Source organism: Lepisma saccharinum, chromosome 23, assembly GCF_977018435.1.
Source record: "Lepisma saccharinum chromosome 23, izLepSacc3.1, whole genome shotgun sequence".
NCBI classification, from domain to species: Eukaryota; Metazoa; Arthropoda; class Insecta; order Zygentoma; family Lepismatidae; genus Lepisma; species Lepisma saccharinum.
The window spans coordinates 54,358,125-54,371,541 of record NC_139251.1 but is presented as its reverse complement, the minus strand read 5'-3'; the positions used below and the strand labels follow the sequence as shown (position 1 = coordinate 54,371,541).

Below are 13,417 nucleotides of genomic sequence, written 5' to 3'. Positions count from 1 at the left end.
TTATTATTATTACTGTTGTTACTTATCATCGATGCGTAATGTTCAAAAGATGGGAAAAGCACGAGCACAAAAAAAAAAAAAAAAAAAAAAAAGGTTTTCATGTTACCCCAGACGTAATTCGCAAAGCTCGGGAAACATGCAACTTTGAATACGACGTAACGTGAGCAAGAAGGGGAAGTGTAGGGGAAATGTGTAAAGGGAAGAAGTGGAAAACTGACAACTTCCAGTATTCGGTGAGAAGGCATTCTGAAGTTTCCACGAGCTGGAGTGAAATGGCGGGTGTTGTTTTCACCTTTTAGTCAAAATTTTCTTTTAGATGATTAAATTTTCTGTTTTTAACAGTATGAAACTAGAGATGGAAGTTTTAACGGTTTTAGGCAGGTTTTCTAAATTTCCTTTCTTACCAAAATCAAACCTGAGTCCCTTTTCCTTGCTTTGGACTTAAAGTGACGTGGCTATGGGGTGTTCTTCATAGTCAAGATTGAACCTGAAGAAGGGAACAGTGGTTTCCCAAAATGTCGTTCAGAAACAAATACTCACTAATTGTAAGTACAAGAAATTTTAGTATTTTTAAATTTATTTAAGAATACTTATTATTCTGTAATTGTGAGTAATTTGCACAACCATAAGTTATGAACACATATTATGAATATGTATTAATTTAAACAATTTTGTTTCTATTTCTGCAATTCTGCAACATTTCGTTCGGACCCCCAAAACATATTTCTAGATATGTGCCTGTACATAAAATATCATAAAGAAACATTCTTACCTCAAAATGTACCCAGCGATACTGAGAAAGATCCAATTTCTTGAAATCATCCGCAGTCAATTCAGGCAAATTCCTGTTGGAATGTATAATGGTGCGGGAACCGTTTGCAGCACTTATTATAACACTGGATGTGGGGAAGTCACAGTCATCGTGAAATACACAGTTGTCAACAATTATCCCATGGTCTTTGAAATCTTTCATTATAAACCTAAAAAAAAAAGAATCAAAGTTTCTAACTTAAAAGTAGACAACTACCCCCCATTCTTATTCCCTTACATAACCAATTGTAAGTAATTATGGGGTAGGAAGCATTACTCTTTACCCTTTGTACCACAGCTGCAGATGACAGAGTGAACATCAGTAATGTCTACATGTTATGATATATTCCCCTCCCACTACACTTGAGATCAAAACAGAATATGTGTGTGGCATGGAAGTGGATCTTTCTACATCTCTTTGCAGTGGTTCGAGGGAGTTTTTGGCATGGAATAACTTTACATTCAGATGTGAGCGAAATTGTGGTGAATGTACACAGATTTACAGTTCGAATTTAAGATGTGTGGAAAATATGAACAATATATTTCTGTCTGCTTGGTTTTATTGGCGAGAGAGATTTCTCAACACTCAAGATTATAGTCGATGTCTGTTATTCACAAGCAGACACAGTTGGCCCTATAGTGCACAGGAGCGGTGAATTCCCAGTAATAGATAGATGCTAATCACCTCGAGAATGAACAATAAAACAATGTTTTTACCTTTTCACATTTCACTAAGAAGGACATTTTACACAATAAGTCATGTATTTGTGTCTGTAACATGGCAAACACTTTTGCTGAGAAGATGAAACCGCGAATCAGCCACCTTGGTGCAGACTCTCAGTTGGACCCCCACAGGACAGCTTGTGCCATTGTGAAAGCTTTGTGCGGGAGCAGAAGCTCGAGGAGGGAACAGGACAAAATACATGGAAGAGGATACTGCCAACCCTTTGTATCAGGCATATGAGCATGCACAGTTGCAGAAGCCACAGCACACGGCACCGTTCTCGCTGCTTCCTCCCTTCCAGTGTCGCCCTGTGCAGTTCAAGTTTGAAGCGCCCACATTGCAAATTCAATCTTCTCTTTGTATGATTTTTGTGCCGAACTTCTTGGAATAAATGCAAGATTGTGGCAAAGAAGGATGAGTAGAAATGAATAAAAGCTGGAATTAGATGCGATTAATTAAAATAAAAGAGATACACGTAGAATTCATGCATAATTCCCAGAATTCAAAGAATTTCCAGTGAATAGCCACCCTGTGGAGTGAAGCAATAGGTTCAGTGGTGAACTGTCAGAATAAGGAAAGTGGAAAAGTTGAGACTGCCTATCCAGACAAATATGTCTCCCTTGTATTGTAAGCATTTTGTAGATTAGTTGCGTGTTACTCACAAATGCAAAATATAAAAAAGGAAAGTTAAAAATTGTACTTACGTATGTGAGTATATGTTCCTACCGTAGAACGACGTTTCAGAGATAAGACTATCTCCTTCCTCAGGTTCATATAAAAAACTAGGTACTTGGCATAGTACTGAGTCAAAAATGTAATATGAGGATAGTTGATTGTTGGGTAGGAATGGCTAAACCTGCAAGTAGCATAGTGATTTATGCAGGTTTTTTAGATTTTTAACTTTTTTAACTTTTATACCTGTGAATAGGTCTATAGTACAAGTCTTTTCAGGGAACGACACGCTTTTTACGTACTTTTAATAGCATAAACATAATATTTTTAAATGTATCTTAACCAACCCTTAACCACTATCCTCATATTACATTTTTGACTCAGTACTATGCCAAGTACCTAGTTTTTTTTTATGAACCTGAGGAAGGAGATAGTCTTATCTCTGAAACGTCGTTCTACGGTAGGAACATATACTCACATACGTAAGTACAATTTTTAACTTTCCTTTTTTATATCTTGTATTGTAAAAATTGCACTTACACATGTACTCCAGCTGTAACCTACTACAATACATATGAGAAGAGAAATTATGTGAATGTACTTACCCTAATTCGTGCCCTTTAGCCATTGTTCCAAGAAACTCGCACTTCATCCCCATTTGAGAAAGTACAGTACAATTGTTGGAAGCATTCCCTCCCCTTTGCCATCTCTGCTCCAAGCATCTGTAATAAAATTAATAATTGATAGGGTTTCATTGATTGATTTAGTTTATTCTAGTTCACTTTTCTGATACTTTTGATTATTAGTGTAACATCACACTGCAAGATTCAATCCACACGAATTCCTCACATAGTTTTACCCTATGAGATAGCATTGCAAGAGATAACTAAAGAATTCTGACAGCAGTTATGAAACAAAATTGTGATGTGTATCGTACATCAATATAAAGATGAGATTTTGGAGTATACGTCGATATATTACATATACCTTACAGAGGAGAATGCAAAGAATAAATGAAGTAGGAAAATGAGTAAAGTAAATACTCCTACCAGCTTCCGTTCTGAAAACCGCAGCCAATAGGTGGCAGTGCAGCATCCGCATGTGCAGAATTCATATCGACAGCGTCACTGAAGTTGGGTTTGGTCTGGCTCAATTGAGCTTCGGCTGTGTTCCGAAATGGAATAGCTCGATTTTCTTTAAAAATGCATGATTTCCTTTACTCCAGTTATTCTTTACCTTATGCTATGTAAGGTATGCATAATATACGAGGGCCACTATTTATATTTTGAGCCTTGGCAACACTGATTGAAGTTAGGCGCGATTTGACGTTTGCACGGAATCGTCTGGCATTATTGACCATAACGTACTTCAAATATTTTGTCAATAGCTTCATTTGTGTTGTTTATGTTGCCTTGGAGATTGCGCGACAACAATAAAATGGAATTAACTCGTGAACATTTTCGTGTGATGATTTTTTACGATTTTCGACGTGGATTATCAAGACAAGAGTGCATCGATCAACTTACTTCCACATTTGGCGATGAAGCCCCATCCTTTGCCACTGTGAAACGCTGGTATAACGAATTTAATTGTGGCCACCGTTCGCTCACCGACGAGATTCGCGAAGGTCGTCCAAAATCAGTTGTTGTTCAAGAAAACATTGATGCTGTGCAAAACCTAATACTGCAAGATCGTCATGTGACATACTGTGAGATTGAGGCAACCATAGGCATATATAAAATATTACATGATCATTTAGCTGTGAGAAAGGTATGTTCTCGTTGGATCCCACACAATTTGACAAAAACTCAAAAAGATGCTCGCGTCAATTGGTGCAAACAAATGCTCAATAAATACAATCGTGGTGCTTCAAAAGACGTATATAAGATTGTAACAGGTGACGAATCATGGATATATGCATATGAGCCGGAACGTAAGCAGCAGTCGACTGTATGGGTGTTTCAAGATGAACCCAATCCAACAAAAGTTGTTTGCGCTCGAAGCACATCAAAACAAATGGTTGCCTGTTTTTTTCGGGAAAACTGGTCATGTGGCAACTGTACCTTTAGAGGAACATAGAACGGTCAACTCTGAATGGTACACAACAATTTGTTTGCCAGAGGTCTTCGGTCAAATACGGAAAACAAACAAACGCCGTCGGATCATTCTTCATCAAGACAATGCCAGCTGTCACACATCTCGTCTAACAACCGACTTTATGAACAGTCAAAAAATCGAATTGATGGGTCATCCGCCGTACAGTCCTGATTTGGCACCCAATGACTTCTTCTTGTTCCCGAATGTCAAGAATAAATTGCGTGGACAACGATTTTCGTCGGCGGAAGATGCCGATGACGCGTTCAAAAACCATATTATGGAGGTGTCTCAAGAAGATTGGACAAACTGCTTTGACAAATGGTTCGAACGAATGCAAAAGTGTATTGACCATAAAGGAGAATACTTCGAAAAACAATAAAGCAGTGTTCAATGCCAAATTCCTGTTTTTTCATTGTTAGGCTCAAAATATAAATAGTGACCCTCGTATCAACGTACTCTCCAAAATCTCATCTTTACATAGATGTACGAAACACATCACACTTTTGTTTCATAACTGCTAGCACAATACTTAAAGCTACCCCTTGTGATTGAAATTCCAATGCCAGAGTATATGACAAAACTACGTGCCAGCCAATCTTGTTTGGACTCAAATCATGCTCAGTTGTCTGCTGTGTCATCACCACTAATATGGTCGATTGCAAAGATAATGTCACTCTTGGCTAATCACAAAGAACACCCATTTCCAGGTTGGGATATGAACCCAGGACCACTGGCATTGTAGCATGATGTGATAACCACTTCAACAGGGAAGTTGGTTGGGTTGGGTTTACCATTCAATGACCCTTGTAGACACAGTTAACTACCATAGACTAAACAAGGGTCCCACACCCAGTAATGAAACAAAAGTAGCCAGCACCATCAACAAGTTGAGAAAAAATATGGCAGACTCGACAAGAAATTCTCTGATATAGATCCACCAAGCTTTCTGAAACCTTGGAAAATATGGAAACTACAGGCTTCCCCAAAACTTTAACTAGCGACACTAGCACCACTGCTCCCGCACGTACATCAAAAACTCTGAACACTTAGCATCACTGACTCGACAAATGGAAATAGATGAAAAGGACAGACACACTAGTCAGCTTTGATGCAGAAAGTCTCTTCACAAATGTCCCCACAAATAAGGCACTAATAGTGGTAAGACAAACTTCAGAAAGATGACACACTACAGAACCTAACACTTCCGATTTAAGTCATCATTGTGGAGCAATTGGTTACAGCATCGGATTTGTAGTAAAATCACAGATCTGTCGTGGGTTCGATCCCCACCACCAGTAAAAGAAAGTTGTTCGCTTGAAGACGAGAGAAGATATGACCTCTCAAAATGTCAAAACGTAGTGTTTCAATAAGTATAGTTTAACGAATTAGACAAATGATAATGTCCGATTAATACTGTATGCTAATGCACAGTATTTTTCATAAGATATTATATATATATATTAATGTGCCTCCCCACCACCTGCACTACAATGGTGCAATGTGTGCCCTGGTTCTTGTTGATACAAACCAGGGTGTCAATCCCCCACCAAGTTAGGGACGAGGAAGTCAACTTGAATCACCGAGCATGGTCCACGTCCTCATGATAATTGGAAAATTTCTTTGATTTAAACAGCAACGTGCAGTTTGGAAAAAAACACTTTTGTGTTATCATCAGTCCACCTTTATTTCACTGTAGGACGAACATTAACTCAGGTTTCATCCACCCACACAATATTCTTGAAATTTATCTTCCAGATTGCCCTTAAGAAATGACTCCAGGACTCAAAGATACCTTCCATCTTCATTAAAACCGTTTGTCCCGTGAACATCACCCAGCAAAACCCTGAGCTATCCAGCACCACTCGTAACAAAGATTCACCACCACTCAACAAATTTTCATGTTTTAATGATTTCATTCGTTTCCTAAGGGTAGATTGCTATCTCTTGGCATATCGATAAAAACATGGCTAAATTGCATCCTTTTGAATAACAGAGATTTGCGACAGGCTTGTCACGTAGTAATTTTTTTCCTGGAGTGGACATTGTAGCTGCCGCATCTGCTCTCCATTAAATGGGGCTCTTTCTTCCCAGTGGACATTATTGACCATTTGCTTATTAGCAGTGCTGCTGCTGTTCTGTCCATCACTTTTCAAAATAGAATCCAAGGGCCATTATTTTCCTCGAAATACATTTGACTGCACACACTAATTCACGAATCTCACCATACAAAGGAATACCGCATAAAAGAACTTTTTCTTCAGTTTTTGTGAGTATATTTTCTGTATGCTCAGCTATTATAATTCAGTATGACTAATAACCCAATACAAACATCACAGTTGTAACTATTCCTCGCTTGCAAATAAATATGAATCAGATTGTGTGCTATTAGTCATTCGTTTGTTTCTTTTTCTTGGGAAATAATACGTCACCAGGTCATGTGACCATGGAAAGGTACGGCTCTCGCGTGGCGTGCGGAGCTCGCTCTCTCTCTCTCTTAAGCGGGCCATCCATTTGCAAGGAAGCTTGCATGCTTTTCTCCCGCTCAAGGTCATTTAGCCTTGCACCAGGCACGAGAACGGTTTATTGCTATCCCAACCAGATGTGAAAGTGGAGGGGAGGGGGGGTTGTGGGTGTGATCAAGTTCCAAGATCCCTTCAGTTTTCCACAAAATTCAGGCATTCCAAACTTTTGGAAGTTTTGCACCAGTCTGGCCAATTCGCAGGTGCGCAAAGCTTGCTTCATCGTTGTTCTGGTGTTTGATGGAGGTGGTTTGCGGGTTTGGGGGGATTTTCTGTATTGGTATTTATGCAAACTTTGTTAAATCAGGTGCAGATCCACGGGGAGGGTGATGGGGACAATCGCCCCTTCCAAATCAAAAGCTTTGACTAGGTTTTTGTTTTTCCATACATTATATTTAATTTATATATCAGTATTATACAGTAAGCTCTCCTTTATATAATTGGTGTAATCAATATAGATGGTTATTATGAATATTTTATAAATATTGTAATACAGATTTTCAGTTATTATTATTATTAATAATTATTATTTGTTTCCAAGGTTGTATTGAGGATGTGTGCTAAGAATATAAATTCTAAATGGAAATTATAAAAATAAGTAAATAACGACCCTAATGCATTATGCATATTTATACATTTTTACATCAACAGGGGCGACATGATTCTATAATTACTAATTAGGTTTATCATGGCAATGGAAATATATAATAATAATAATTGAGAAAATTAATTAGCATCCTTTACTTATCCCAGATTCGGACCCAGTACCCTTGTTTACAGCTGTGCGCGTTAATCCCTGTCGACTATGGGGTAGTTCTTACATATTGTTTATGTTAAAGCTATGTAAATATTGGTTAGAATGGACTTCCGTGGGAAAAATGTCACTCCCAAGTGCAATTCCTGTATGAGCGATATATGAACCCAGAATTTCCGATTGCAAAAATTGATGTATGGTGTCATAAAGCTCGTCATACTTTGCTACAGCACGCAAATATCCATATCTCACATGGGATTTGAAGCCAGTTTTAGTAATATCGGAAGACACTAGTTTGCTTGTGAAAAGTGCCTATTTGTAATATGACTATAACAGGTCTAGAAAAATACGTGAATGCGAAAGTAATGAACACACTTTCAAATACTCTGTTCTCATACAATAAATTGCATGGCATTTTCACCGAGATTATTCGTCCAATTGTTTGAGGTGCAATGGTGAACGATTCATTAAATAATTATTAATATATTACTATCATATTATATTATTACCATATATCAGGCGCGGAGCGTCCATGTAAGCCGTGTAAGCCGGGCTTACACTTTATTAATTCTAGTAACATGTATGTAATTATATGGCAAAATTCGTAAAAACTTCAAAGTTCATCTCGGCCTGATACCAGTCTTCGAGATCCTGTTTGTTAGATTGCAACACTTCACACCAGATGGCACATGAGAACTCCCGCCTTTTGCTTGGGGAAAGTTGTAAGCAGTCTGAATGTTGCCTTACAAATTTCTGACCGCGAAGGAGCAGTCCCTACCGTCGCCCACCGTATCTGGAAGGAGAAGAACGAGGAATATAGGGAGAAGAGCGCGTCGAAACCCTAGGTGTGTAAACCTACGGGCAGAGGCTTACAGCAGCGTTGCAAACCTCATGTTTAGAAAAAGTGTTGTTCATGGACGTCCGCAGTATTTCTTTCCACCAGGGAGGATTAAGCAAAGTATTTTTTCAGGGGTTAGGGTAAACTAGGTATATTTCCCTTCTCAAAATATACTAATTCAATTTGAAGTTAACATTTTTCTGCAACGCCCTTACAATAATTAACAATTTGATGTGACTGAAATGAAATTATATGTGTGAAAATGGTTGACATTCATTTTTCAGGAAGTGCCTCCTCCCCTTGCCCCTTCTGGACATCCATGGTGTCGTTTAAACTCCGAAATTATTCTACATACTACTAAATTCTTCTGGGATTTTCATATTATAAATATTAATTTATAACAAAAACAAATATAAATTTGAATGGTTCAACCAACGACATGGGTTCCACGTTATGTGAAAAGTTTGAGAAAATTCAACCACAACGAAAAGCGGCCCTGTTGTTTTATTTATATCTTATATATTTTATGTTATGTATTTGCTTGTACGTGTGTAAGGGCAAAAATATGTATGTGTGAGTGTGAGTGTGTGTGTCCGTATCTATAGGTTAGATTACCTTTCTTATATGTAATTTCTCTTTGTATTTTTTTATTTCTCTGTAATTTTTTATATTTTTTTTTCTTCCTTTTTTTTTCAATATGTTAATTATTTTCATATTCATTTTTTTTTGTAAACATGGTCAAGTGGAAGAAAAGGCTCCACAGCCTTAACTTCGCCATGTAAAAGAAGACGAAATAAATAAATAAATAAATAAAATAAATAAACTTACAAACGACTTTTTAAACTTGTGCGAGATTTAGCACCATTATGCTTGGGTTGGCTTCACTGAATACGCGTCAGCGATACACAGGTCCTGTAAGAGGAGGGGCTTCAGCGTTGGCGGGTATGAATGGTTGACTGTAAAGGAAATTTGAGCCGGTGGTGCTTCAAGGAGGTTTTTCTTTTCCAGGAACAGGGAATTCTGAAGCAAAAAACTAACAGGAAGGGGAAAAGGAGAAACCTAGAAATGAGCGGGTACGGGAAAACTAGATACACATTGATGTGCTAAATTCTTGTTGTTTCTGTTTTTCGCTTGTAGGAGAGCATAAACATTAGACATATTAAGACTCTGTTTTCCGTTTATGTATGAACTCAGCTGGTAATAATTGAGCTAAAAAGTGAAATAAATAAGTAAATAAATAAATAAATGTTAATGAAAACTGAAGATTGAACCAATTTTACAAATTTCATGTCAAATGTGAACCAAATATTATTAATTACATAGTCCGTGATTCAAACACTCTTCGAACAACGTACCAAAAGCCTGTTTTGATCTTTTAGGTGCTAGATTTGCTTTTACACTATCCTAAGAAAACACTTACATGTCCTTTGATAGAAATTTCTGGATATATCCCTACAATTTGTGAGCATTTCTTTTATATTTTATATTGTATTTTTTTTTTTACTAAATATAGGGAATTTTAAGGCAAGAGAGGGAATTTATTTATATCCGAAAGGGATATTCCCCTCACAGTCCGAAAGATCACTGCTTTGAGCAGTGACCGATTTTGGATCTGGTTTCTTTTTGTTTCCCCCTTCTTGCTGTGTGTTTGTTAAAGTCTCGAGGTATTGCTTTTGCGAATTCCATCTATTGAAAAGCGGACTGTCGTCCCTGTGCTGTGGTGTAATACAGTAGTGAAGTGCATTATGGAATAAAATGAGTGTGATTGTGCGGTGGGGTGGAGAACTTGTTGAAGACGCCGTTGTCCAGCAAGGATTTTGCTGCCAAGAAGAAACTTGTGGATATAGGTAGGCCCACCCCTTCCTTCTCTAGCAGACATAGTAACAGAAACGAAAAATAAAGTGCGCAGATTTTGCGATTCATGATACGGAGCTGATACTTGGTTATGCGGTTGTAAAAAGTATTCAGCACTTTTCTGTTTCCTTCTGTTTTCGTTTGTTTATTATTATTATTACTCATTTTATCTAACTTTGCATATTTTACGTTACTCATTGTGATAGGAATAACACTGACTTAATTATCAGATATCCAGAATTTTTAATTTGGTGAAAAATTCCAGGGAAGTGTTCTGAAAAAATTGGGGGGGGGGCGGGGGTCGATGTGTGTGGATAAATCACTAACCATGTCAGCCCAAAAATAAGCACAACGGGAAATAACCTTCATCATGATAGGCTTACACTGTTGGAAAGGTCACGCTCCGCCACTGCCATATATTATATTATTGTTACTATTTTGACACACTTGGTTTGGACTCCTCCCCTCAAAATATATTTCTAGATACATGATTGTAAGCTTTCTTCGTTGTGTGAACAGTTTCTGTAATTTTCTTTGATGTTCAGTTTTAAACTCATTCAGCAAATTCGTATGGCTGTATGTACAATTCTCATTGAAAAATACCAGAATCTATACTTCCTTTTCTTTTTTTAAAGGGCGCTGTCTAAATTAACATTGAAACAAGCGACTCTTGTGTTTTGAAAGGATAGAAGTCAGGTCTTGCCGCGAGAAATTGACCGAATGCAATGGATGGGCGAAGCCAAGAAAATGCAACAAGAAATGAGTGACCTTGATTTTCCAGCTGCAAGTGTGCAACTATTTGACTCCAGCTTTTGGCAATTGCAGCATCTCGGCAACGGCAAGGGAGCATTTCCCTCTCGTTTTCTTTGTAAATGGATGGCCCAATTTAATCTGACAGCAGTTGGGTTCACATCTTGCAATTCTACCTTGAACTGGTGGAATCGGTCTTCTGAAGTCATCATCTGTGTACTGGTATGTAAGTATAATCTAATATTCATATTACTTGAGTTAGTTAATTAGTTTCATTTGAGCATTATTTTTTTATGTTATGTTTAATGCTACCATTATGCAGATGGTTGTTTCAAAGTTAACCGATATCCACTAATCATGTCCATTTGTATTCAATTAGATCTAGAATTTACCTATTCCAAATTGCTGATGGATAAGATATTTTCCACTTAAGAATAATATAGAACATTGAACCAACCCTAATACATAATTGGAAACACAATCTGATTCTGGTACATTTGTTTTGGCCAAAATGAAGTGTGGTTATATTTGTAAGTTGAATGATTAATGTCAATCATAAGTTGAATGATTAATGTCAATCAGATTTGTATATGATATGTTACGCTAGATGTGTTGTTGGAAAATTTCCAATTGTTGAAGTTACTAATATACAGGGTGTCATTTTAATGGCGCTCACGGACCATGGAAACATATAGAGGATATCAAAACAAACAACTTCTCTCAGTAACATTTTTCTCGTTCGCGCATCGTCTCGGCGCTACAGTCGTTCAAAAAAGCTCGTTTTGCCGCCTGAATGCTGGAAACCACACACAACATTTGATTGCATTTGTGACGTGATATCCCGTCGTGAAGCGATGCGTTCCAGGGTTGCCAGGAACACACATATTCTGTGAAAAATGACATAGCTATAATCAGCCACAATATGTACTGTAAAACAAAACGAGAAAACACGTTCTGTAACCTAACAGGAAGTAAACAAACGATACGAAATATGGTAGAAAGAAAATAGATTTCAAGTGGAAGTAGTCATATCGAATTTTGTCTTAGCTTACATATCAAATATTTGCAAATCTAGTTACCGAGTTGGTATCTACAATTTAGTCTATCCACTTCGTTCTTCTGATACTAGTTGTCTGTGACACACTGAACAGATGACAAAATAGAAATGAAAGAACTGAAAATTCCAAAGGTTAGCAACACATAATATAATGCATATTCAGGGCATTATGAGGCAAGTGACAAAAATGGTTGAAAATACAGGGATATAAGTAGTAATAAAACAAATTCTCCGACGACTGTGTTTATCTGCGCACCGGATACACATGTAATAGTTTGCAACTCTGAACAGGGCAGTATATTCGCTACTGATTCATCATTAGATTGTTACTGTCGTTGTACACGTTTTAGCCGTAATGTAACTTAACAACGTGAATCTCAGATACTTCCGTTATCAGCACAAAAGCACCACAAGGCATCTGGACACAAACCTGTAGATATCAACCTTGCAACGAGATTTGCAAATATAATTGACATGTAGCTGGGCGTAAACAGCCACATGTAAGTTGTAAGTACAATAAAATTTATTGTTGTTGATATTGACATGTAGGCTGACATGTAGGCTGAGACAAAATCAGATAATGACACTTCATTTTGAATACTTTTTTTTACCATTTCTCATATCGTTGGTTCACTTCCCCCTTCCCCTGAGATGACTGCTGATCTTCTGGCTGGTAGGCTATGGTGTTCAGTCTACTGGACGCGTTTCTCGCTTCGATTTACAACTAATAATGTGGTTGGTAGTTTGTCATTTTTCACAAAATTTGTGTGTTCCTTGAAACACTGCCGTACGCTGTTATGCCGCAGGAAATGACGTCACAGATACGATCAAATGTTGTGTTTGGTTGCCAGCATCCAGGCGGCAAAACGGTCTTTTTTGAACGGCTGTAGCGTCGAATTGACGCACCAACAAGAAAAATGTTACTGAGAAAAATTGTTTGTTTTGATGTCCTCTACATGTATCTGCGGTCCGTGGGCGCCATTAAAATGACACCCTGTATAATATATAACTAAAATTTCTAGTCGTCGTGTTTCCTCAATAAACTATTAAATATACTATTTATTTTTCGTACTTCGCACACAGGCCTCTGATTCTGCCAAATATTTTAATAAGTATTGGATTTTGCATTTTGTAAACACCGAGTGCTTTACTCCTTGAATGTTCAATAAAAGCAATGGGATCCCTGATTTTTCATACTGTATTATTGGTATTTTACCAACTAGGACGTTTACAAACACTGAAGTCAGTGACGGCTTGTACCCACACATTCGCACACATTATTAGCATTTTACCATTTAGGATGACATTTACAAACAATGAAGTCAGTGGTGGCTTGTAATCA

At 37.5% G+C, this 13,417-nt stretch overlaps 1 protein-coding gene across 3 annotated transcripts in view; it reads right to left on the bottom strand.

Moving 5' to 3' along the window:
* LOC146005322 (ketohexokinase-like) overlaps positions 1 to 13,417 on the bottom strand; it is a 45,491-nt gene that overhangs the window by 10,570 nt on the left and 21,504 nt on the right. For all 3 annotated transcript variants that reach the window (XM_083144482.1, XM_083144481.1, XM_083144483.1), the window contains 2 exons: positions 2,812 to 2,928; positions 773 to 980 (listed from right to left, as the gene is read on the bottom strand). In XM_083144482.1, the coding sequence (XP_083000608.1) occupies positions 773 to 980; positions 2,812 to 2,928 (325 nt within the window). The remainder of the gene's footprint in view (positions 1 to 772; positions 981 to 2,811; positions 2,929 to 13,417) is intronic.